At 37.9% G+C, this 24,608-nt stretch overlaps 1 protein-coding gene across 2 annotated transcripts in view; it reads left to right on the top strand.

Annotated features, from left to right (window-relative positions):
- The window catches only part of DGKI (diacylglycerol kinase iota), a 424,575-nt gene that overhangs the window by 292,783 nt on the left and 107,184 nt on the right, over nt 1-24,608 (top strand). For both annotated transcript variants that reach the window (XM_046669970.1, XM_046669971.1), the window contains exon 21: nt 19,330-19,430. In XM_046669970.1, coding sequence (XP_046525926.1) covers nt 19,330-19,430 — 101 coding nt within the window. The remainder of the gene's footprint in view (nt 1-19,329; nt 19,431-24,608) is intronic.

Here is a 24,608-nt window from a genome sequence, read left to right as displayed (position 1 = left end):
TATGTACCGGGGGGCTTTGGGGAGAAAAAGGGAAAAAATAAAATCTTTAAAAAAAAAAAAAAAAGTGCATGTGGTCTTTGTCATATTTCACTGTTTAAGTTTTGATGTGTTTGCGTTTTAGTCATATAACTTAAATGAGGCTCTTTTTTTCTTATTCCGGATGTGTACACTGTCGTAAGGTCAGTTTGTTGTGTTTATTTTGATAGGGTACAATAGGCAGAACACGTAGGCATGGCCACTTTAAAACCTGAATATTCATCTAAAATATTTTATATCTATATGTGATATATTAAGTATTACATTTATAGATTTTATATCTGTATATAACTGATGAAATATTTATGTAGTAAAAATTTATTAAATTAGAGTATTTTTAAAATTAGGTCACAAAACGCTGTCACATAGAGCAAGGAGCATAGAGAAAAATCTAAGCACAACAGTGAATATTGTGTCTTTATGTATTATGGTAACTTAGCTTTGACCCATTCTCATGCTGCTATTTGCTATATTCAGCAACCTTTAAAAATCACATTAATGTTGCTTTGGATGCCAATACGTATCCAATACATAACCCTCTCAACTGGTTTTCCTAACTGACCATAACATGTTTGAGACTTATCAAAGTTGTTGCACCTATCAATCATTTGTTCCTTTGTGTTGCTGAGTAGTATTCCATTATATGGATATTTCTATTTATTTACCCGTTTACCTGTTGAAGGACAGCTGGGTTATTTCCAGTTTGGGGAAATTATGAATAGACCTGTTATGAACATTGGTGAACAGGTTTTGTGTAAACATAAGTTTTCATTTTTCTGGGTTAAACACCTAGGAATGGGATTCCTGGGTCATATGGAAGTGTATGTTTAAGTGCATGAGAAACTGACAAACTCTTCTCCAGAATGGTTGTACCACTTTGCGTTTCCACCAGCAATGGATGAGAGTTCCAGTTGTTCCACATCCCTGCCAGCATTTGGTATTGTCAGCATTTTGAAAGTTTAATCATTTAATCATTCTAACATGAGTGTTTTTTCATGTGATTATTTGCCTTCTATCATATACTCCTTGGTGAAGCATCTTTTCAAATCTTTTGCCCATTTAGGGGGCTGTTTGTTTTCTTCCTGTTGAGTTTTAAGGATCTGTCATATATTCTACATCCAAGTCTTTTGTTAGACATGTGCTTTGCAAATATTTTCTCTCAGTATATATCTTGTCTTTTCATTTTCTTAACAGTATCTTTTGTAGAGCAAAAGTTTCAACTTTTGACAAAGTCTGAATTATCAATTTTGTCTTTATAGAGTTGTGCTTTTGGTGTTATGTTCAAGAATTCTTTTTTTCTTTTTTTTCTTTTGTGAGGAAGATTAGCCCTGAGCTGACATCTGTGCCAGTCTTCCTCCATTTTATGTGTGTGGGATGCCTCCATAGCATGGCTGATGGGTGGAGTAGGTCCACATCCGGGATCCAAACCTGTGAACCCAGGCCACTGAAGTGGAGCATGCAGAACTTTAACCACTCGGCCATGGGACCAGCCCCCTCGAGAATTCTTTGTTTAATCCCAAGTCATGAATATTTTCTCCTTTGTTTTCTTCTAGATGTTTTATAGTTGTACATTTTGCATTTAGGTCTATGATTTGTTTTGAGTTAATTTTTGTAAAAGATGTGAGGTTTAGGTTGAGGTTAATATTTTTTTCTTTTTGCATACAGATGTTCAGTGGTTTCAGCACCATTTGTTTAAAAGACTTTTTCCACTGAATTGCCTTCACATCTTTATAAAAAAATCAATTGGCTATAGATAGAGAAGTGGATATAGAGATGGATATATTTGGATTGATAGATATCAATTTCTGGACTCTATTCTGTCCTGTTAATCTAATCTATGTATTTGTCCTTTTGTCAATGCCATGTTCTTTTGATTATTGTACTTTTAAAATCTTAAAGTTTATTTATTTTCTCCCAATTTTATTCTTCATTTTCCAAATTGTCTTGGCTATTCAGTTCCTTTGTCTTTCCATATAAATTTTAGAATCAGCTTGCCTGTGTCTCCAAGAATCTTACTGGGACTTTGACAGGATTTGCATTGAATTTTTAGATTGATTTGGGGAATATAGACATCTTTCGTATACTGAGCTTTCCAATCCATGAATACTGTATGTTTCTCCATTTATTTATTTTGTGCATGATTGTTTTGTATTTTTCAACATACAGATCTTATAAATGCCTTGATGGATTTGTGCCCATTTAGAGGAGCTATTTTAAATGCTAGTTTTTAAAAAGTTGGTTTCCAGTTGGTCATTTGCTAGTATATAGAACTGTGATGAATTTTTATGTGTTGACCTTGTATCCTTTGGACTTACTAAGTTCACTTTTTAGTTCTAGGAATTTGGTAGAATTCTTAGAATTTTATACATAGTCACGCCTGTTGTCTGTGAATAGGAATAGTTCTATTTCTTTCTTCCCAATTCGTATGCCTTTTCTTTCTTTTGTCTTATTGCATTGGCTGGGATTTCTAGAATGATGTTGAATAAGAGTGTTGAGAATGGACAGCCTTGCTTTCCTTCTAATATTAGAGGAAAATCATTTCATCTTTCACCATGAAGTACGATTATTAGTTGTACATTTATTTGTTGAAGTATTTTTATGAAGACATCTGGGAAAGATTACTGAGAATTGGAATTATTTGTTTTTTTAATGTTTGTTAGAATTTGCCAGTGAAACCACATGGGCCTCAAAATTTCTTTTTTCCCTTTTTAGCTCTAAGTCTGGTTTCTTTAGAAGTTAAAGGACTACATGGGTTATCTATTTTATCCTGGGTGAGTTTTAGTTTTTTTGTAGTCTTTTGAAGTTTTTGAGGAATTGGTCCATTTCATCTAAATTGTTGATTAATGTGTGTAGAATTGTGTGAGTTCTATAGTGATAGTGCCCTTTATTCCTGATATTTTCCTCTTCTCTCTTTTCTTCTATGTCAATCTTAGTAGAAGTTTATCAATTTTATTGATTTTTTTTGAAGAATCAGCTGCTTTTAGTTTCATTGATTTTTCTGTTGTTTTTCTGTTTCCACTTTCATTGATATCTGTCCTTATATTTATTATTTCCTTCTTTCTACTTTCTTTGGGTTTATTTTTCTCTTCTTTTTCTAGTTCTTTAAAGTGGAAGCTTAATTATTTATTTGTTTTAGCAGGCAATTGACTCAGTTGAATTCAGGTCACACGTTCTGACTCACCTTCTGAGGGTTGTGGCTACAGTGTTGTTTTCAAAGCCTTTGCAGTACTATTCATATCCATCTGGTTTATGTACCACCAAGCTGCAGTATGAGATTTGGATGGAAAGCCTACTCTGTAGTTCATATCCTAAAGTCTATGGTATGATGTTTATGGTCGGATTCACACATTTGCAAGCTAAAGATGAACCCAAGAGTTCATCAACACCTTTATAGAGTTGGTTTCCTGAGCACCTCCTTTGCTGTTGTCATTCCCAGTACTTTCCAGTTTCCTGGGGCTCCCTTTTTTGGTCTTTCAGCCAGAAAGTTAAGACTTTAGTTACCTTGCTCTCCTGCATACTTTCTGCAATGGTGTTCATGTCCAGTATCAAGCAATAATATGGCAGAAAGAGAAAAAGAAGCAATATAGCTTTATCCCATCCTCTTGGGATCACAGCTCCTCTAATCACAAAGGAAGGTTCTCTTCCCTTACATTTTTAAGCACCTGAAGGCCTTTGTCATTGCTGCTGCCAGCATGACAAAATTGCCTGCTTACTGGGGTGTAAGAAAACAGAAGGGGAAAAAGTATAACAAAAAAAGGAGATTTCCTTGAATTTCTCTGAGCATTCAGAGTCCCTTTCCTTCCCTCAAACCAGAGCTCAAGGGCTTTCTTAGAGCTTTCTCTGCCTGCGACTGTTGTCTGTTTCAGGCTTTCTGCTGCCTAGAGTCCACACCAGGGTTTACTGGAAGGAAAAGGAGTGGAGAGCTCATCACCAGTTTGATGGTATTTTAAATTCTGGTCTTCTTTCCCAGTCTGCTGCTATCATTTACTTTTCAGAGTTCTCAAATAGCTGCTTTATGAATTCTGTCCAGGTTTTATAGCTGCATTCATTGGGAAAGAATGGGTGTGCTTGCCCACCTTACCCAGAACTAGAGGGCTATCATACTCTATCCTCTTCTTACCCACTGCAGTTACTCTGAGTGTCATAGCTAAACTAGGCAAAACAGCTCTGCAGAGAGATCAGTGTATTTTGAACTGTAGCCTAAATATGCCATCTGACACAGCAGTTACCATTTAAATATAAACAAGATGTTTCGCAATGCTGAATTGTGTAGATTCCTTTGTTACCCTTGGGGAAGGCAGAGTTAGACACAGATCCATGAAAAAAGTATGAATTGTCATATTTGACTACAAGCTGAATATGATTCAACATTCTAAAATTGCTTTTGATAAATGAAAGCTTCTTGGTAAAGGATGAAAGTAAACTGATTTTTGTTTCAAGAAGAAAGGGAGTTTTACTAAGAGAAAGAGAAGTATTTTTGATATGTCTTTTTTTTTTATGGTTCTGAGTTGAGTTTAAGAATTTTCTTATTGAGAAACTACTAAGATAGAGCTGAGAATCTTCAATCTTGGTGACTGAAGAAAACATAACTTTGTCATAGGTAGTTTAACGTTTGCATGCCTCTGGCCAGGGAAGTAGAGGATCCTTTGAAGACCCTTCTAAAATTCTGTAATTCTGTTCTCCAACTAGTCACATTAAAGATTTTGTTTTTACATTTTCTTGAAAATCTGTAATATGCTATAAGAGGTCTGTTCATTTTGTTTATTTAATACTGGCCTTTTAGTTAGAAAATAAGACTCCTGCTTTATTCAGAACCCTTTCTCTTTTCCTTTCTTCTTTCTATAAACTCTACTCTACCATACTCTGGAGTCTATCAGGGAGTAGCAAAAACATTGCCAAAGTAGAAATTTACATGTATGCCTTTGTAAACTATGAGATTTACTTCTAAAGTAGCCAAGAAGATCCATCAGACATGGTTTGCCTCAGAATGAATTAAGCTATTGGTGGCTAACACACAAACCTTCATGAGAACCTCAGGGTGAATAGCACTTCTGGGCCAGATGAGCTTCCAGAAGAATTTTTCATTCATGTCTAGGCAGAAATGTGTCCAGGGGCTGGCCCCATGGCTGAGTGGTTAAGTTCACACGCTCTGCTTCGGCAGCCCGGGGTTTCACCGATTCGGATCCTGGGCTCAGACATGGCACCGCTCATCAAGCCATGCTGAGGCAGCATCCCACATAGCACTCCAGAGGCACTCACAACTAGAATATACAACTATGTACTGGGGGGCTTTGGGGAAAAAAAAGAAGAAAAAAAAAGATTGGCAACAGATGTTAGCTCAGGTGCCAATCTTTAAGAAAAAAAGAAAAAAGAAATCAGTCCAGATTCTGATTTATGGATTATAGGTCTAAAGTTATGCTAAAATTCAGGGCATGACCTCAGACTACGAAAATCTGTCCCAAAGGGATCTAAGACATGAAGTAGGCAAGACTTGCCATGGGACATGACAGGGTCATCCTTTATCCCTAGTATTGATCAGGGAGGCCAGGCCCTGTATTACCTTGGTACACTTAACTAATGTCTTACCTTGTTCTCAGCAAGAATCCAAGTGGAGTTTTTAAATTTAGCCCAGGAGGTAATATGTGCCTGATATTATGCTGAGCACCTTGAGTTTTGATCCCACTTAACAACCTAATAGCAGTATGTGATAACAATAACAATTGCTATTATTCCCATTCCATAGGTGACAAGACAGAATAAGAAATGTTAGGAAACTTGCTTGAGATCATATGCCATAAAGTGATAATATTATCGCCCAGGGCTATCTGCTTTGATGATAGCATTTAAGGCACTGAACTCTGCTTTCAGTTTAACCTCTGATCATTTTCCTGTGTATGTGTGTGTTTATTTTCAGGTATATGATTTACATATTTTAATAAAATCGCATGATGTAAACTTCTCTCCTTTTTTAAGAAAACTTGGATGAATAATAACTTAGAATTCAATTTTGAGTGTTTCAAATGTGTGAATCTTTGGGATTACAGGTTTGCAGTTCAAGTGGTAGAAGAAAAATGTCAGAATGATAAACCCCAGTTAAAAATAAATTCTAGTTCAGCTGAAGAACTTGGAGAGCCTTTTAGAATCATTAGTGATGGTGTTTGGTCTGCAAACGAGGCTTATTGGGAGGGGTCATGCTCGCATCTACAGTGGATGGATGGCACCTGTGCTCTTCTCTTAGCCGAGGTAAACACAGATCGCAGCAGCTGGTACGGTTATGTAAAGGCATAATACATTTAGGACTCCCTCAACATTTAAAATTATATCTTGTTGCTTTTAACATTTATTTTTAGAGATGAATTATTCATGTCTGCGTAGGTGTGGCAACAGTCTTACGAGTCGGCACGTCTCGTGTGGTAGAAGGTCACTTCTAAATTGAAGCGAATGTTTACTCGGGTGTTGGCGTGAGATGCAGGGCATAAGGAGGCCACTGCAAGGTCAGCTTCAGGGGTAAAACATATTTTTAAAATTTTAAAAAGTCAAAATAAAAATTAAAAAATATGACTTTTGAAGTCCCATTACTTCAATAAACACAACAATAACTTTTTTAGATCATTCTACGTACTTTGACTTTTAGAAGGTGAAGTGGAAATTTGGGTCTGAGTATCCTGAGCAGTGACGTCAAACCAGCAGAGGTTTCCAAGCCAGGTTGGAATTTTGGAAAGTGAAAAATTGGATTCCTCTCATTCTTCTATTGTGTGTCTTTTTATAAACAATAGCCTGAGTAATAAAACAAAATGTCCTGGTTCACTTAGTGCATCTTTTCGGTGGGCATCTGGATTAGCTTGCTAGGGCTGCCATAACAAAGCACCACAGACTGACTGGCTTACACAACAGACATCTCTTTCCTCACGGTTCCGGAGGTTAGAAGTCTGAGATCAAGGTGCTGGCAAGGTTGATGTCTTCTAAGATCTCTCTCCTTGGCTTCTAGATGGCCCTCTTCTCTTTGTGTCTTCACATGGTCTTCCCTCTATGTGCATCTGTGTCCTAATCTCTTCTTATAAGGACACCAGACAGACTGGATTAGGGTCCACCTATATGACCTCATTTTAACTTAATTCCTCTTTAAAGACCCTGTTTCCAGATACAGTCATATTCTGAGGTGAGGTTAGAACTTCAGCATATGAATTTTTGGAGGACGCAACCCAGCTCATAACAACATCATACTAGATAAATTTGATTGAATTTTAGTTTCTTTCCTGTCACCACTGTGTGAAGGCTAAGCTTTGTGTATATTACTCATGTTGATAGCTTAATTCTTTAAAATCTTTTTTTTTTTTTTGTGAGGAAGATTGGCTTTGAGCTAACATCTGTGCCTATCTTCCCCTACTTTGTATGTGGGACGCCACTACAGCATGGCTTGATGAGTGGCGTATAGGTCTGTGTCTGGGATCTGAACTGGCAAACCCTGGGCTGCCGAAGCAGAGCACATGAACTTAACCACTATGCCACAAGGCCGGCCTCTAAAATCATTTTTGTTAAATGGTATAGGGGAGCTGAAGGACGTTGCTCTTTTATTTATAGGAGATTGTCAGTATAAATTATGTGGGTACAATACGGTTGTTGACCTCTCTGGACCCAAATTTGTTTTCTGTAAAATAAGGTGGTTGAACAATATGAACTTTAAATTTTTGTTCAGATCTGAATTCCTAAAGCATTATTATAATAAAAGCAATTATAGAAATACAGACTATAAATACAAAAGGAAAGAAGTAATTTTGCTAGGCTTTGTGAATAAAAGATCTGTTTACAGATGGACTCTCCACCCAGGGGAAAAAAAAAGCTTAATACTTTTGGAAAGTAGTCATTGATATCTTTAGATAAACCATTACAACTGCAACGTTATTAACAGATTTACTGTGCTCAGAGAGAAAAAAGAAGCATTTCAGTTTTTACTCCAGTACTGTAATAATAACTGATATCATATTCCGCCATAGAGTAGGAAGAACATACCAATAACAAAGAAATGTAGACGTTTGTTTTGAGCATTCCAAGAGGGTATTTATTTTGGATTGCTTTGCTGAGGTGGTCATAAATTGCAATGCACATTTCTTTGTAGGAGAATTTCAATTTAATTATACCAATGCAATTGAGTTTTCCTAGTCTGTCATAATACCTTGAAACACTTACATGATATGAAAAGAGAGTACACTTTTAAAGGCATAAAAAGAAAATACTTGTTGATGCTAGATTTAATTAATCCCCAGAACTCATCAACACATTTTGTGTCAGAAAATGAAATTCTAAAAATGAGTTCAGCAAGTTCCAAAGCTGTAGCTAAGATATTTGACTAAAATGAAAGTGGCGTTGGAAGAATTAGAAATGGTACAAAAAGGCCAAAGCTTTTCAGCTTTTTATTACAGAGAACTATAATTATTTTATTTTTCTTAATTAATCATTTAGACTCTACTGCTCTCAAGAGGGGTGATTTATGTTCCTTAATTGGGTCGTAAATAAATCTTGTGGTCTGACAGCATTTTTTGCCCAGGCAAAGTGAGACAAGCACGTGTTTCCTTGAAGAAAGGTTCTTGGCTTATGAAATGTTAGGATGCTGCCTTCGATAGACAGCTGATTACTGTAATATGGTTAAGTGAAAGGAGAGCAATAAATGGGGCAAGCCAAAGTACCCCGAATTATTTTCACATTCTGTTATGACAGTCTCAGCAAAAATGATTCTTTTCCTTCTCTCTCTGCTTATTTTCTTTTCAGTATTGGTAGCACTAAAATATTAACTATATTTTAATTGTTTATTTTGTGTTTGTTCTTCATCATCTAATTTATTTGTTAGTCTACCATTAAAGGTTATCTTAAGGAAAATTTTTCTCAAGTTTTATTATCAAATTTTACAAAAGTTGTTTTTGTTGGTTGGCAATTGTAGTGATAGAATTGTATGATTTTTACAGGTTCTGTTCTAGCAATATGTCATTGTTCTGTCCATTCTTACACAGACAAGAAGAATGGTTCCAGACAAAAAAGCACCTTGGTAATTGGATCAGGTGTTAGAGAATGGTGACAAAGAGTTCTCGCCTAATTGGCTGCATTTGCTGAGTTGGAAAGAGAGTCGGGTTTGGAGGACTCTGATTCTTGGATTTCTTCTTGGATTTCTGACAAAGAAACCTGGGGTAGTGGGAACACATCTGTGCTACAAGTGGGGGGCTTAGCTTTCCACCAGCTGTAGGTTGATGAATAGGAGGGTTGTGATGCCATCTCTCTCTCTCCGGAGCCAAATGTAGCACCACTGAGTATCTCAGACCTTGGCGAGCCATTGCCAACCAGGAGGGAAAAAATGAGTCAAAATGTAACACAGTACAATACTGATTACCTAGTAAGAAAAAATGATTTTGCAAATAGTGTTTCGCTAGTACCCAGGTTTTGGGAAAGTATATGTGCCCTTTTATAAAATGTGTATATAGAAAGCTGAAACCATTTACGGAAATGTTTCTTATGTAATGCCATTTATTGTCAGGCCAATACTTTTTATTTTCTTGATATAAAACCAAACATGGAATCTTCTCCTTACTGAGCCTGTTTCCGAGGGAAGCAGAACTACTTCCACACAATTTGTCCAGTAGCTTTTCAACAGGAACACATCTTGTAATTCATGCATTCAATCCTTTCTCAAACGAATTGGGCTTACAACGTTTCTCCACCTTAAAAGATTTCCATATTTATTTTCACTGCATTATTGCTGCATGTATTTTTGGCTACTGCTTTGGTTATTTTTTACATATAAAAAAATTCTAGATTCTTGACTTTTTTCTGTAGGCTTATAGGTGAAATAAGTGTTAAATATTTAAAAATTACATGTGCTCTAGGGAGTTTTTTTGGTAAAAATATTGTTTTAATGTTACACAGACACCCACTCAAATACCACCATTTGATTCATCCAAGTGTGTAGGGTTACTAGAAGATGAGCAAAAGTCCTAGTAGTTGTAAGCCTAATTTCAGTGTCCTTCGTGATATGTGAAAGGCCGCAAGTGTTTTCTTCTGTGAAATGACGTTTTTTAAACTATGCAAATCCCAACACTTGCTCCACACTCCTTTGCAGCAAAGAAAGTCAGTTTCTTTGTCAAGTTGCAAATAAGAACAGGATATTACAACAGCTAGTGACTGCAAACCCGAGTGAAGATTTTTAGCATTTAAATAGCAAATAAACGTAAGGTTTTCCCTTTGTTTGGTATATAGAAATTCAAACCTGAAGGAAAAAATGTCTTTTCCCCCTAAGCGTATGAGATCTGAAGTGGTTTAGATGACTCGAAAGGAACATTATCCTATTATGTCTCATTGGTTCAAGCCCAGTGAACCATTTCCTTACTCTATTGGAAATAGTGATTAATGGTCTTCTTTACAGTCAGAACAGCAAAAGAATTCTCCATGCCATTGCAGGCTATGGTACTAAAACATATTAGTATTTTATGATAGAATCTTTAGTCATTTTTAATAGCCAGGAAACCTCCATTAGGTGGACTTACTTTATAAAGTGGAAATAATTCTGCCCTGGTGTGATGAAAGATAAGGCTTGAGTTCTTATTCCCATTCCAATTGTTCTTAACTGTTCTTCATCTCAGCAGTTTGAGTTTGTAGAACTCTACTACAAAAATCCATGTCCCCTCTATGTCTAATTTCCAGCCCTCTTTATTTCCTGTGGTATTTGCTTCCTTTGCCTTTCATCATGATATTTGTCCAAGTTTTATGCTTCTTAAGCATAAAATAGTATGAAAAGAGTGTGAGTGGGAACTTAAGGTCTAAAACTCCAGTTCTAAAGACTTTTCTGAAAGGTTGTCATCCCCAGATGCCAATTCAGCAAATATTAAGGCAGGAGACTCTCACGAGATTTAAAACTATAGTTGATGTCTAATCACAAGTGGAAATTCTTCTCCGTTCATATTAATCAAAGGCAAGCCAGAGAATCAACTCCATACATGAGGGTAGCACAGGAAAAATGTGATGCCTGAGCACTGAGATTATTTGTTTGTTGGTTTTAGCAATGGGAACTGGTTTTTCCTTTGAAGCAAATTCTGCTGAGTGGTCCCCATTCTGGCCAATGATGCACATTACATATCATGCATGATTAGGCGGGATGTAGAATGTAGTCGGTTGTCATGAAAAATAGTTTTTCTCATTGCAAAATTAGCAAGTCCATATGGAAAGCAGTAGCTTAACACATAGATAGATACATATATATAGCTGGGCATCCTGTCCTCAAGAGCTCATGATTTACTGGGGGAAGAAAATCATCATGTCATGACCACATTTACATTTCACACTGACTGCTCAGTCTGCTGCGATCAGTCTAAGATGCAAAATGATAGTAGCTTGGTCTGTGGGGTTTTAGTGGAACGGGTAGAGAAGCATACATATCTGAACGACATTTAAAGGAGGATGAATGTCAGGGGAAAGAAAGGAGCAGTTGGCAGTTTAGTTGGGAAATCAGGGAAGTGTTTTGAACTGAAATCCAGGAGAAAAATGCTTCAAGGAGCAGGGAGTTAACCACGATGTGGAATGCTGCTGAAGGGGCAGTTAGGGTGAGAATTGAGAATTGAATTTAATGTGCATGTACTCAAGGAAAGGAGAAAGTGAAGAGACTGTGTGATCTTATGTAGAGGGAAGTTTGAGCGTCTACGACTTAAAAAATAAATCTGTAACTCTGGTACCCAGATGTTGTAACATTAGGTATATATGATGTGGTTTCACATGAAAGTCTCAGAATTGGATGATGGAGTCAATAACAGCTATGACATTCACTGCCACAAAAAGAAATGGGTGGTCAGGGGAATTTGAAGTGTTGATCAAAACTGTTGGCCTGTTGCTTTTCCTTTAAAGCAGAAATGATGAAACTGCTATACCTGTCAAATCTGCTTGCAATGCCACCAAGTGAAGCCACTACTAGTTCTTCATCTTTGCTTGTTTAAATGCCAAGAACATGATATCTAGCAGAAGAGACAGTTTATAATAACCACATGCTAATTTCACTCGATTGCATATTCATTTATTACAATTTCAGAAGCATAAAATTTGTTACAAAATTCAATGGAAGCATGAAAATGTGCATTTCAATGTGTACTTGAAAATCTTCAGAAAAATTTTAAATTGTTTTGTTTCGGCCAATGGCATAAAAATTCTTTGCTATGTGGTACTTATAGTCTATTTTTAATCTGTTAGCCATGAAGTCAGCAAACGTTTTTGATATGTGTCTAGTTCGGGTACTTAAGGTTTACCTTCTTTTGCCGTTAGTGTCTGTGGCGAATTATCTCAGTGACTTAAAACCCAATTCTGACCCAAACAGTAGAAGAAAGGGCTATGAAAAGAAAATATGGAGAGAGAGATTTAGGTTCTTTAAGAAGAATTTACAAATGCTTAGCGCAGTCGAAACAAAGAATAGGGCACCTCTGTTCTGTACCTCACTACTGGGTGAGGATCAGGCAGAGACTGAGCCATCATTTGAAGATGGAGGCGTAGAGGAATGTTGAATCAGACGGAATAGCAAATATCGAATTATATGACATCTATAATCTCTCCCAACCCTGTAATGTTTTAATTCCATGCTCTTGTTGGAGATTGGGAGGGATAGCTGTCTAAAATAATTTGTAAGCTATGACATATCAACCACCTCCTAAATGGATCCTTAAGAAGCTGACAACTTGCTCAACTTCTGTCAAAAAAGCACTAACCACCTTTAAAGGTACTTTCTCTAGAAAAACATGTTGGGCGGTGGGAGCTCATGATTGACTCCTGCTAATGTGATTTTGGTTTATCCTTGGTTCCAAATTCAAAAACACCTTTACAATTTATTTCAGATTCTTGAGGCATTGTTCTCTACTCTAGGCAGAAGATAACTGAATTATTCTGTCTGAATTTGGCAGGTGTCAGAAATCCATTTTAAATCTGTTCAAACGCCTCGATTCAATTTGGTTTTACTGTTCAGTGTAAAAAGGCCCATTTGGGTGTGTTTTGGGGTAGATTATTGTCAGTGGCAGTTTCAAAATATCCCAGGATAAATTGCAGCAATTTCTAGGAAGTTACTAAAGGAAACTAAGTATAATTATATTTAAATAAGGCCCAGCTTGATAGCTGATGAAAGGATGTGGTAGTAGATGTTTCTGGTTGACTGTTATTTAGTTGAGGAACAGGCAGTCTTGAAATGGATTGCATACCTTTCAGGCAGAGACATCTACCCTTTGTATATTCCTTCCTCTTTCTTTTTGTGCAGATCCCTCTGGAGATAAAATGCAAGGGAGTGAGACAGCATAATCCAGTATGGATTTACCTCCAGGTCTAGAGAGCTAGGTAGAAAAAGGACAGAAATGGACAGCCAAATCAGGGTTTGCCGGGGGCTCACAAAGAGAAAAGCCACTAGTGAGCAGCTCAGAGACACTCTGATGCCAAGCTGTGCTAAGGCCTCAGGGCCTTGCATAGTCCCAGAGAAATCTGACTCTTCCTTGCTTTTCATTCATTTATTCAAAAACAGGTATTATAAACAACACAGACCAGGCTCTATTTTGGGTATTGGAGCTGCAAAGAGGAGGAAGAAATAGTCTTTTATGCCATGAATTCACACTAGAAATTAATATTTTAATCAAAGTCCATTTCATAAAATTAGGGCCAATTCAAGTGAATTCTACTAAAGATGAGTTAGAAATATACTTTATTATATCTAAGTTATGATTGGGTAGAATCTCACATTTACATTGCTTGAAAGAAATCAAAGCAACTTATTTCTATTATTATTAAATCAGGCCTCAAGGGAGAAAGGCAGACAGAGTTGTGATGTTTTTCTACTTTGCAAAGGAAAACTCTTTATATGTGAGTAACGAATGCCTGGTTAAATTGTAATTTGTCATAAAAATCGGAGTCTACATAGTGTTTTTAAGGGGCAGGTCTTACACTGAACCATTTAGGAAATGTTAATGAAAACAGTATATTTACAAGGTACAAAATGTAGAATAATTATATAACTTTAAGGGCCTCCTCTGTAACATGAATTAGGATTTATATTCTCAGTATCTTTAAGTAGAATATCTTGCAAACATTCTCATCCAGCAGTCCCCACTTGCTTTCTCGCCCAACAGACTATAGGTGACTGTGTAACTCTGAATCTTGTCTCCCTACCCATGTTGACAGACTCTCATCCTGCCAAGGTTTGAGATCTACTAACTGCTCTTTAGAGCTGCGACTCCAGCTTCTGCTATGATGTTGTAATCCATGACTGAATAAAAAAAATGTAGGGCTTGTGGAAGTTGAAGAAGCGTCAGGATGCTATTAATAGTAACAACAACAATATATTATTTTTGAACACCTACTACTTACCGGGAATGTGCTAATGCCTTACATGTATCTTCTCATTTGGTGCTCACTACATTCCTATTGTCAGTCCCATTTTCAGGCGAGAAAATGACTCAGGGAATTAACTCCAGAGTTCTCAACATTAACCACATGTTAACTGACAGAGTTCAGATTAGAACTAAGGTTTTTCTGACTCTACATACTGCTTTATGTGCTGTGGTATGTTGTCTTAATATTATGTGCAGGGGATTCGAATGAGAGGCGTCCGCTAGCAGTCTGAGAGAAGCAGTGTTTAGTAAAGAAATTGATTGAAAAAATGAAGAAGTTTAAAGGCATAGAGGGAAATTTGACTCTGATGGATTGAAAGTCTTTGAAGAGCCAAGAATAATTAAAAAAAAAAACCAAACCCCCAAACTCTTGGCAGAACCTACTGGAGAGCAGAGAGTAATGAGAATTAGGTGGAAGTTGGATAGCAGTGAGTGTTCAGGGAGTTGCCTTAATGGCACTCCTCCCCTTCGCCCCCTTCTGAACATCTCAGGGTAACAGGTGTGCGTAACATGGATGAGGGAAGCTATGGTCTGGAGATTGTGGTGGCCCATCTGCGTGACTTTAGTGAGAGGTGCTCTTGTTATGGTTCTTGAGAAAGTCATCCTGGGCTTTTAGAGGAGCTCAATCTTGACATTTCCAAGAAAATTAGAAGGTGACAGATTGAGGTCACTGCCTCGATTTCAAAGGGAGTTCACAGATTGCTGAGTCTCTTTTAGGAACTTGAAAGGTTCCATGGAAGTCAGGTTTAGAACCTCTAATATAGAGCTGAAATCAATTTAGGAGTAGCTTCTGGTGGATGTTGGCACGGACGCAAATTCATTTTTACCCAGGTTGTTAGTCTCTTCTATGCTCTACTAAATTTCTTAGCAAAATTTAATTTTAGAAAACTAATAGCAGTGCTATTCCCCAGACTCCAAGGGTTCAGCTTTGTCATCCTCCACCTCCAGCCAGCCTTTAATGGGACACTAATACGTTATGACACAAAGGGACACAATTGAATTACTTGGCTTTCATTTAATCTCAGTGTACACTCCCCCATGTTCTAGTTGTCTGTTTTCATGTCATCATTTGGCCTGTAAAATACCAGATGGGAGAAGATCCAGGAGAATCATGACACCAGCCAGGCTAGACAATTTCCTCTCAGAAGAAGCCCAGCAGCTTCTCAGAAGTGTCTAGGGAGGTTCCTGTATATGCCCTAAAATTCTTTCAATACCTGGCGGCAGCAGATGCTATTGTACGTTAGCAGAACTTTATCTAGGAGAGCAATTTTCAGAATAGTAATTAAGCTGATAATAGCTGATATCTCTTGAATACTTACAATGTGCCGGGCCTTTTTCTAAGCACATCACCTGTATTGACTCATTTAATTCTCATAATATCCATATGAGGTAGATGCTATGATTATCCCCACTTTATCTATGAGGGAAACTGAAGCACAGAGTTTCCTGATTAACCTGTAATAGGAAGAACTTTACTCCAAATCCAGGCAATCCGACTTAGAGTCTGAGCTCTTAACCACTTTGCTGAGCTGCCTCCCATGCCTACTGTTTACACCAGGGCCCAGAATAATTCAAAGGTGTTTTCCGTCATGGACCCTCTGATTGAGTGCCCTAAAATTTGCTGATGGGCCTCATGTGTGGCAACATTTGACAGCAGGCCCGAACACCAGGTACCCTAGTCAGAACAGCGGGTTTAAGTAAGCTGCTGCTAGTGGCAAAGAGGGATGCATTGTAGATTGTTGCGAGAAAATGGGAGCTGAGAGTGAGAGAGTGAATGTGTAGAGAGGTGGATGGGAGAAAATGACAAGGGGTTAGTGAGAGTCTCCATTTTCTTTTCATCTTGCTTAGCTGGTTACTCTAGAGATGAAGAGAGAGAATATGTGAATTCATTTGGGATCCTGAAAGTTCTATTTACATAACAGTTCCTGTGGTATGTCCATGGTGAACCACCTGTAAGTCAGGAAGATTGATGGGAGGTAATGGTGTGTGGCTGGAATCAACAGGCATAGATGAGAAACTGGGAAGTAGAAGCATGTGGACAGGGAGCAGGCACTGATGGATTTTGAGAAAGGTGGTACATACTGGTTAGCTGATGGGGAGCTCCCTGGAGAAGGAGTACAATGACTGGTCTGCAGTCATTCTCTGAATGCTATTTCCCACTCCACAGCTACTGCTGCACCCAGGTCTCAGCTTTGATACCTCCAGCCCACTGGAGAACACTAGAGCTCACTGCTGTTTGATCTACTGTTGTCTCAACAGTTGTTTAGGTGGAGGTCTTTCAACATCTGTCCTCCTCATCTCCCGTTACAGAGTATGATGGGCCACCACATTCTGTAGTTCTAGCTTCCCTCTTATCTGCTATTCTTGAAGGAAGATATTTGCAAATTACACTCTTTGTAGTTCGCTGGGGTGAACTTGAAAGTAAAGAGTTCAGACCCCTCTTAATTTGGAGACACGCATTTGGTACGAATATTGTATGGCCACTCTGTTAATCCCTTAAATTATTTCCTATCCACTCACATCTAATAGTTAACACTCTTTTCTATAATTCTTATTTTTACTCTTGTCCTGAGTTGTCATTTACGTATTGACATACTTTTAAAATAATTAGATTATTTTTTTAAAAATGATGATACTCAGTGTAAAGTAAACCCAAATCCCATCATGTAGAGATAACTCCTTGGAACAGCTTGTTGAACATTTTCTCCAGACACTTCTCTATGTATATAAACTCCTAAATTCCACAATTTACATGAAGGAGATTATGCCATACGTAATTTTCCGTGACTTGTTTTCACTTAACAATATGTCGTAGTCAGACTTCTCTCTAAATAAATGTAGATCTACACACTCATTTGTAATATTTGCCCAATGTTCTCTTGTTTGAATGTACCGCAGTTTACTTAGCCATCCCCTTGTCCATTATTTATTGATAAAGAATAATCTGAACACCACATAAAGATCATCTCACTCTTTTAGTCCATGCTCCATGACTTTGCTGTCAAATCCATGGGATTTTTGGCTTCATATAATAGAAGGAGCATGAAACCAATGAGTGAGGAGTCCAAGGCTCTGCTCCCAGCTCTGCCACTTAGTAGCTATGTGACCATTAAATCACTTTACCTTTCTGAACCTCAGTTTCCCTATCTGTAAATGATGGTGTAGGTATGTGTGATACTTAAAATCTGTGCCACTAATTTACAAATATGCTGTCCAACCATATCTCCCATCACAGGTTAACTACTTACGTCCATTTTATTTATCAATGCCTGTTCAATGTCTGGCACAATCTCCAATACCAAGTAGACACCCAACAAATATACCTTGACTGAATGGACCAGTGCAACTATTGAATCTGCTCAGCTTTCCCTCAGAAATATCCACCTCGTGGTTTTGTATTGGCTTAGTTTTTAACCCAGTGAACCTCAGACTTTTTTATGTGTTCAGCATCTCTCTTTAGAATTTGTGCGATTATATCTCAGTCTCTCTCAGTGTGTGTATAGAGGTGGGGAGAGAACTATGTATGGGTGTGCACATATGTATCTATAGTTGGATATGCATGTGTTATATTGGAGATGAGTAGACTAGGAATCTACATGGAGGGAGTTACTCTATTTTGCCCTAAAATGAGATTTTAGACAAGGGGATGAAATTAAATTATTTTTCTCTCCCTCTTCCAAAGTTGCACTGAAATTAAATGCATGTGTGTGTTTGAGGTGGGGGTAGCAGTATCCTGACAATATTTTAAAAGTATCACTTCCTCCTTCCATCCCTCTTTTGCCTTTTTTTCCTTTTGCCTTCCCTCCTCTCTCCTTCTTCCCTCCTTCACTTCTTCCCTTTTTTTCCTTCTTCTTCTTCTCTCTTTATTTTCTTTCTTTCCTTCCTTTACAGAAATAAATTGAAGCATAATGGTATTCTTTCTACTTTAGTCAATGATGACCTTTATCCCATAATATAAGAAAGGAGAAGCAATCCTCTATTTGAGAAAATTCTCTAAACCAATGAAATCTAAGTAAAAGATAATATTCAAGGACAAGTAGACATTGTGTTATATTAATATATTGAAGACCTGTATTGATCCATAGTGCTGCTGATGAAAATTGTTTCACTCGACTAATGCCCATGATTAAGCTATTTTAAAAATATTACTTAAGAACAACCAAGGAATCCAGGTAAAGACATTCTGAGGGAGAACAGGGTGCTTCAGAAAGTTTGGCACTACTCCTTTTGTTTAATATGTATCCTGAACTTGTTTGGATTGAATTCTTTTACAATGAATTACATACTTTATTCCCTTTCTAAGGAAAGTACATTATACATATTAAAAAATTTTTTCTTCATTTTGAGTTGCTTAGAGGCACCGTCAGAGGACTTTATTGTAGTGTGCTTTGACTGAGAGCTGCTCTCAGGGGCTGTTGAGGCAAGTAGAACTGTTTCCGTCTCAGTCCTATGCTTTGTGGATCTTAGTCTGCTTTTTATGGTTTTTCTGTCTCTTTTGTGGGTCAAGCTGCCACGTTGGGCTGTTATGGGCATATTTTACCTAGAGCAGTTCTTTAAAGCTCTGTGCCACTTCTCACTATTTCAGATTAGCTGCGTCTAATTTATTGTGGAACTGAACACATGATCTTATTAGAATTTTTAGTAAGTTGATACCAAATATGAGATGAGTGGTCTCTAAAGGCGTTTTCTGCTTATTTATGTGTTCTTACCTAAATTCCAGAAACTTGAGGTTTCTGGAGAAGTGTTCTTCTGATAATTGCTGGTAAAGAACTCACGATACTGGTTTGAATGTGAACTTTTTCTTCTAAGCATGAAGAGATGATATTGCCTCTAGCCCCTCCAGGTGCATGTGGCCCCCAGTTCCACTCTCTCCTTTGTGTCTGACTACTTGGTTCTTGTTTTGCAGTCCCCAGTCTGTCCCAGACCGCCTGAGGATCCGGGTGAACAAAATCGGTTTACAAGACTATGAAGGATTCCACTATGACAAAGAGAAACTCCGGGAAGCTTGTAAGTTGAAAGTGTCTACTTGATCACATCAGCCTGTCTTCAGCTTCTTGGTCCTTCTTGGTTTGATGGATAGATTCATCATGTGTTTGAAAACCGTGGTTAGAGAAATGAAGGGAAACATAGTAACATATGAACGCCTTGTGATGATATATGGGCTGAAGAAGTTGGAACTGGAAAAGGAAAGCAGCAACATAAAATTATTATGCTGAAGATGGCCATGTTAGGGTCTCTTGGTTTATTAACCATTTTAGTCTCAGGTTTACCTAAAATGATAAAGCAGAAAGTTGGTGATACCACATGGTATAGTAACATCTAGAAAACTCTTGAGACAGCACAGGTATCTTCCTGGAGCCTGCGTTACCAAATACTGTCCTCATTCTTCATGCAGATGTGACAAAATTATCCGTGAAGACATGCCTAACGCTTCTAGCTGTTATGTGATTATATGATGTCAAAAAATGTAATGATAAAGTGATTAATTGATGATGAGGCACCATTGTTTCTGAAATCTTAAATTGAGTCAACATATGAATTGCTTCTCAGTGTTCATATGTTCCATATGCTTCTTTAAATGTATAACTAATTTTTAGTTCACCTTGTTTTTCAGTATTTATTGGGCACTTTTTATATTCAAGTCACTATTTTAGATCCCTGCCTATATCATAATATATAATGGGTAAAGTAAGCCAGAAGATGTTAAAGCCACAAGTGTGTTAGATATTAGGGTTCTGTGCTTCCTTGTAATTGTGGGGGCCAATAGTCAAGTACAATAAAGTCAGAGACGATGAGGGCCAGTGTCCAAAGGCACAGGCAGAGATGCCAACAGGAAGAAAGGAGTTTTCTACAGAACCAGAGATTTATGAACTAAAACCACCAACTGGCTCCAGGTGTGGACCTGCCTGGAGCTGTAGAAGATCCAAATAGCAAGAACTGGCAGGATTGGAGTAGGGGATGCATTCTTGGGATAATGACTTCCAAGCTCTGATTCCTGAACCTGTGACCTGGAGTGGGGTTTAATGGATGGAAATCCTGAAATCCAGAAGTCTCAGGGGTGGGTGCAGGAACTTTCACATCAGGCAGTGGCAGTGAGCAAGGATCCATTTCCCTGGTAGCCGGGTCACTGAATCTCCCAGGGAATTCTGTGGGAAACGTCTGCTTTCTCAGACATTTTCTCTGCTGCTTCAGCTTCCTCAAGCCTTTTGGTTCTTTTTCTTAAACATCAATGCCTGTTAGTTTCTCCCCAGCCTTCTCACTCTGTCCTTCACTCCCATTTCCTTAGTAGGAAAGTTTGAGGTGGAAGAGGGACAGTTCCCTGAACCTCTGCATTTCTCTTTCTGTAAATGACAGATTATATTTTCTAATGTAAATGAGATTATAAGTGACAGACCGGCACAGAATCTAATTTAACCCATAAGTGATGGACATATATGCTTGCAAAGGGAGAGGTAGCTACAATGTAAATTAAACTGACTTTTAGAGGCCACTAATTATAAAGAATAGTGTTTTATGCTTTCTCTCTTTCAAACTTCTGAACAAATAGCTTACAATTTTGAAAAGTAAAAAAAGAGACTGGATCTCAAGTTAGTAGCATTTTGCAGCTTACCATCAAGTCTGAAGAAAGTCATCTGGGAGGGGGGAAGCATTTGAAGTTTTTGGCTGAAAGAGATTTGAGGCTTATCTGTGGATTTCAATTACCTGTTCTATCTTTTCTGTGGCATTATGTGCCCACCATTGCCAGAGGTAATTGGGATTTGAGTTTTTACAAGAAGCTGACATTTCCTGGCGAGTGCTTTACTCATCATATCTTATGTGATAAAACTTCTATGAGAGGAAACTTCTTATATCAAATTGGGGAGGGTGACTGGGTATATGTCCAATAAATTCAGCCGTGTCTTTGGGACCCAAGAGTTTTCTCATTCTAAAGATTTGGGTTTGAAGAAGACGACATATTCATTAGAAGTAAAAGTGGCTAACTGAGTCATTTTACTTTTGTTATATGGTGCTGGTGCTTCTTCCTGTGCTTGCTCAGGAAAGTTTGTCCTTCGGGTTTATAGATTTGTTCTTACTCTCTTTGCCTGGCTCTGCCTTGTAACTGACAACAGATTCAGGGGAAGGCTGGCAGGGCTCAAGTTGAGTACAAAGGCAAAAACCAGTTCAAATTGTATGTGATGTGCATGCCAAAATAGATATGTTATTTCGGAAGTATTAACTAAAGGCTTAGAACCACATCTAGATAAAAGAGATTCTGAGAATGCACTCTGACCTGCATCCCAGAAGAATAAAAGGAGTGCATCCTCTTAGGTCATTCACTTATTGTCAACATTCAAAGTCTAAACTAGAGCAGGACTGTTACAGGGTTTAAAAAATTAGTTCCCTTGCTTGGTTGTACACCAAATGATTCATCCAGGCAGCATGTGGCTGTTTGCCATCACTGTTTAATAGAATCTTGCTCACGTGTCTGGATCATTATTCATATTGGAGTAAAGCTTGAATGTTTGTTGTCTAACAAAGCCCTGCTTCCGTCTGTAAGGCAGGACTCCTTGATAATTACAGGATGGCAGTCCATTTAATTGCCTTGCTTATTTTAGCATAGAGAAAGGTGACTATACTCTTTCAAATGCTTCCCATCTCCCTTCCATTTAGCCCCAACACACATGGGGGGCATTCCCCCTAAAATAATAGCATGAAAAGAGTTAGTCTTTGCCAGTCCCTCTCTCAGCTCTTGCTGGTAAATTCCAGACTTACTTAAAATAATGTCTTTTTCACTGGATTTATGAATTACTAAGCCTCAAGATAATGGTTATGATGTCGAGGAGAGGAAAGTCTATTCAACTTAAGAGCAGAACATAAAGAGAAAGTGGCTATGTTAAAAAAAAATTCTTGAGGCCAGCCCCGTGGCCGAGTGGTTAAGTTCATGTGCTCCGCTGCAGGCAACCCAGTGTTTCGTTGGCTCAAATCCTGGGCGCGGACATGGCACCACTCATCGAGCCACGCTGAGGTGGCATCCCACATGCCACAATTAGAAGGACCCACATCTAAGAATACACAACTATGTACCGGGTGGCTTTGGGGATAAAATCTTTAAAAAGAAAAAATTCTTAAAGTAAATCTATAATAATGATAAAAACTTGCTCCCGTAACCTGAATGAAGTATGTAAATGAGTCCTTAATAAAGCATGTAATCATATAGTGTAAGCGAGGGGTAATCCATTTTTGAAAATCTGTCGTATTTCTAACTTCAAAAGAGTTTCATAGATATGACATATAGTTTTATATCTAGAATAACTTGATACTAGGCAAGATTTAACTCTATCCCATGTAAACTAGTTAAATTTTACTTCGGACATTAACTTACTCTGCACTTTTGAATTGTCATGATAGTTAATACCAGTCTAGGGCCTAAACCACAAGAGCAAAATCCAGTTTGGAACTAATTGAAAACAGATGTAGCCTACAAAGGTAGGAGGGGACTAACACTTGTTGTATATCAAATTTAGTGTTCAACCCTTTTACATACATTATAGCAGCATAATGGATATTATTGGGATGTTTATAATGTATGTCTATACAATATAGAATATCTCAGTATATTATTCTCTGGTAAAGACAAGTGATGTTAGGATTATGCCCTAGGCAATTGCCTTAATGGAATTTCCTTGTCCTTTGTTTACTGACTTAGTAGAAGTCAGAAATGCTTGTGTTTGAATCTCAGCTGCAACGTTGACAAAGTAATTAATTTCTCTGATGACCAAATCTTTCATCTCTAAGATGAGAATATGATTGCAACCTCATAGAGTGCTGAGGGTAAGATGTAACCTTGTACATGAAATGCCCGGTGAAAAGTCTGGCACATTAGCGTACTCTCTAGAAGTGGTAGCTATGATTGTTGTGGTTGCTGTTGTTAAAGACACACTACTGTCACACCGCTCCTCAATCTGCGGGTCCAAAAGACAGGCTCAGAGCAGCCGACCTCTTCTATGCATAGTTCTCACTTAAGTGCACACACTACCACCCTCCAACTCACTTTCTCACTTTCAAATATAGAGTTGACAACACTGATAAATATCACAGAAAGATTATGGGAAGAAAACATAATTAATCATTCAATTTGCTTTTATCCTGTCTACTAGTACAGGAGACTGCTATGATGGCAAGCTGTTTAAACCTATGAAACATGTAAATACTGAATGCCCATGTTTGGTGATCTGGCCAGATATCTGCAAACTCCCTTCCTTCAGTCTTAAGACGGTCTTGTAAGTGTATCATCTGGTATCCATCATTGAATTTTTTAAAAACTTTTTATTTTGGAATAATTTTAAATTTACAAAAAAGTTGCAAAAGATACTACTGGGAGTTCCTCTATACCCCTCACCATGTATTACCATGGTACCTTTGTCAAAGAAACGGATATTGCTTCACTGCGATTACCTAGACTCTGGGCTTTCTATTTCAGGATCTATCCAGGACATCACATTACATTGAGGTGGCGTGTCTCACCAGTTTCCTCTGGTCTGTAACAGTTTCTCAGTCTTTCCTTTTATTTGTTTTTCCATGACCTTGATGGTCTTGAGGAATACTGGCCAGGTATCCTGTAGAATATCTCCCAATCTGGCTTTGTCTGTTGTTTTACTCATAGTTAGACTGGAGTTGTGAGTTCTTAGAGAATACTACAGAGATGGAGTACCTTTCTCTTTTAAAAAATTATCTTATTTGGATCATGTTGACTTACCGTTGTATACATTTCAAGTGTACATTATTATATTTCAGTTTCTGTATAGACTGCGTCATGTTCACCACCAATAGACGAGTTTTTATCTGTCACCATACATATGTGCCCCTTTTGCCCTGCCCCCACCCCCTTCCCCTCTGGTGACCCCAATCTGTTCTCCTTATCTATGTGTTTGTTTGTTTATCCTCCATGTACAAGTGAAATCATATGTTATTTGTCTTTTTCTGTTTGACTTATTTTGAAGTACCCTTCATGTCCCAACATATCAGGGGTTATCTGATCTCAGCATGACATACCTGGTAATGGTAACCTGATCATTTGGTTAAGGTTGCATTGCTAGGTTTCTCCACTGTAAAGTTACTATTCTTTGCCTTTCCCTATGCTGTTCTTTGTGAGTGAGTCGCTAAGTCTAATCCATCTTCAAACTGGGGGGGGGGGGGGGGGGGGGG

This window comes from Equus quagga, chromosome 8 (genome assembly GCF_021613505.1).
Source record: "Equus quagga isolate Etosha38 chromosome 8, UCLA_HA_Equagga_1.0, whole genome shotgun sequence".
NCBI classification, from domain to species: domain Eukaryota; kingdom Metazoa; phylum Chordata; class Mammalia; order Perissodactyla; family Equidae; genus Equus; species Equus quagga.
Note: the sequence above shows the minus strand (reverse complement) of the source record. Positions and strands in the feature narration are given on the sequence as shown.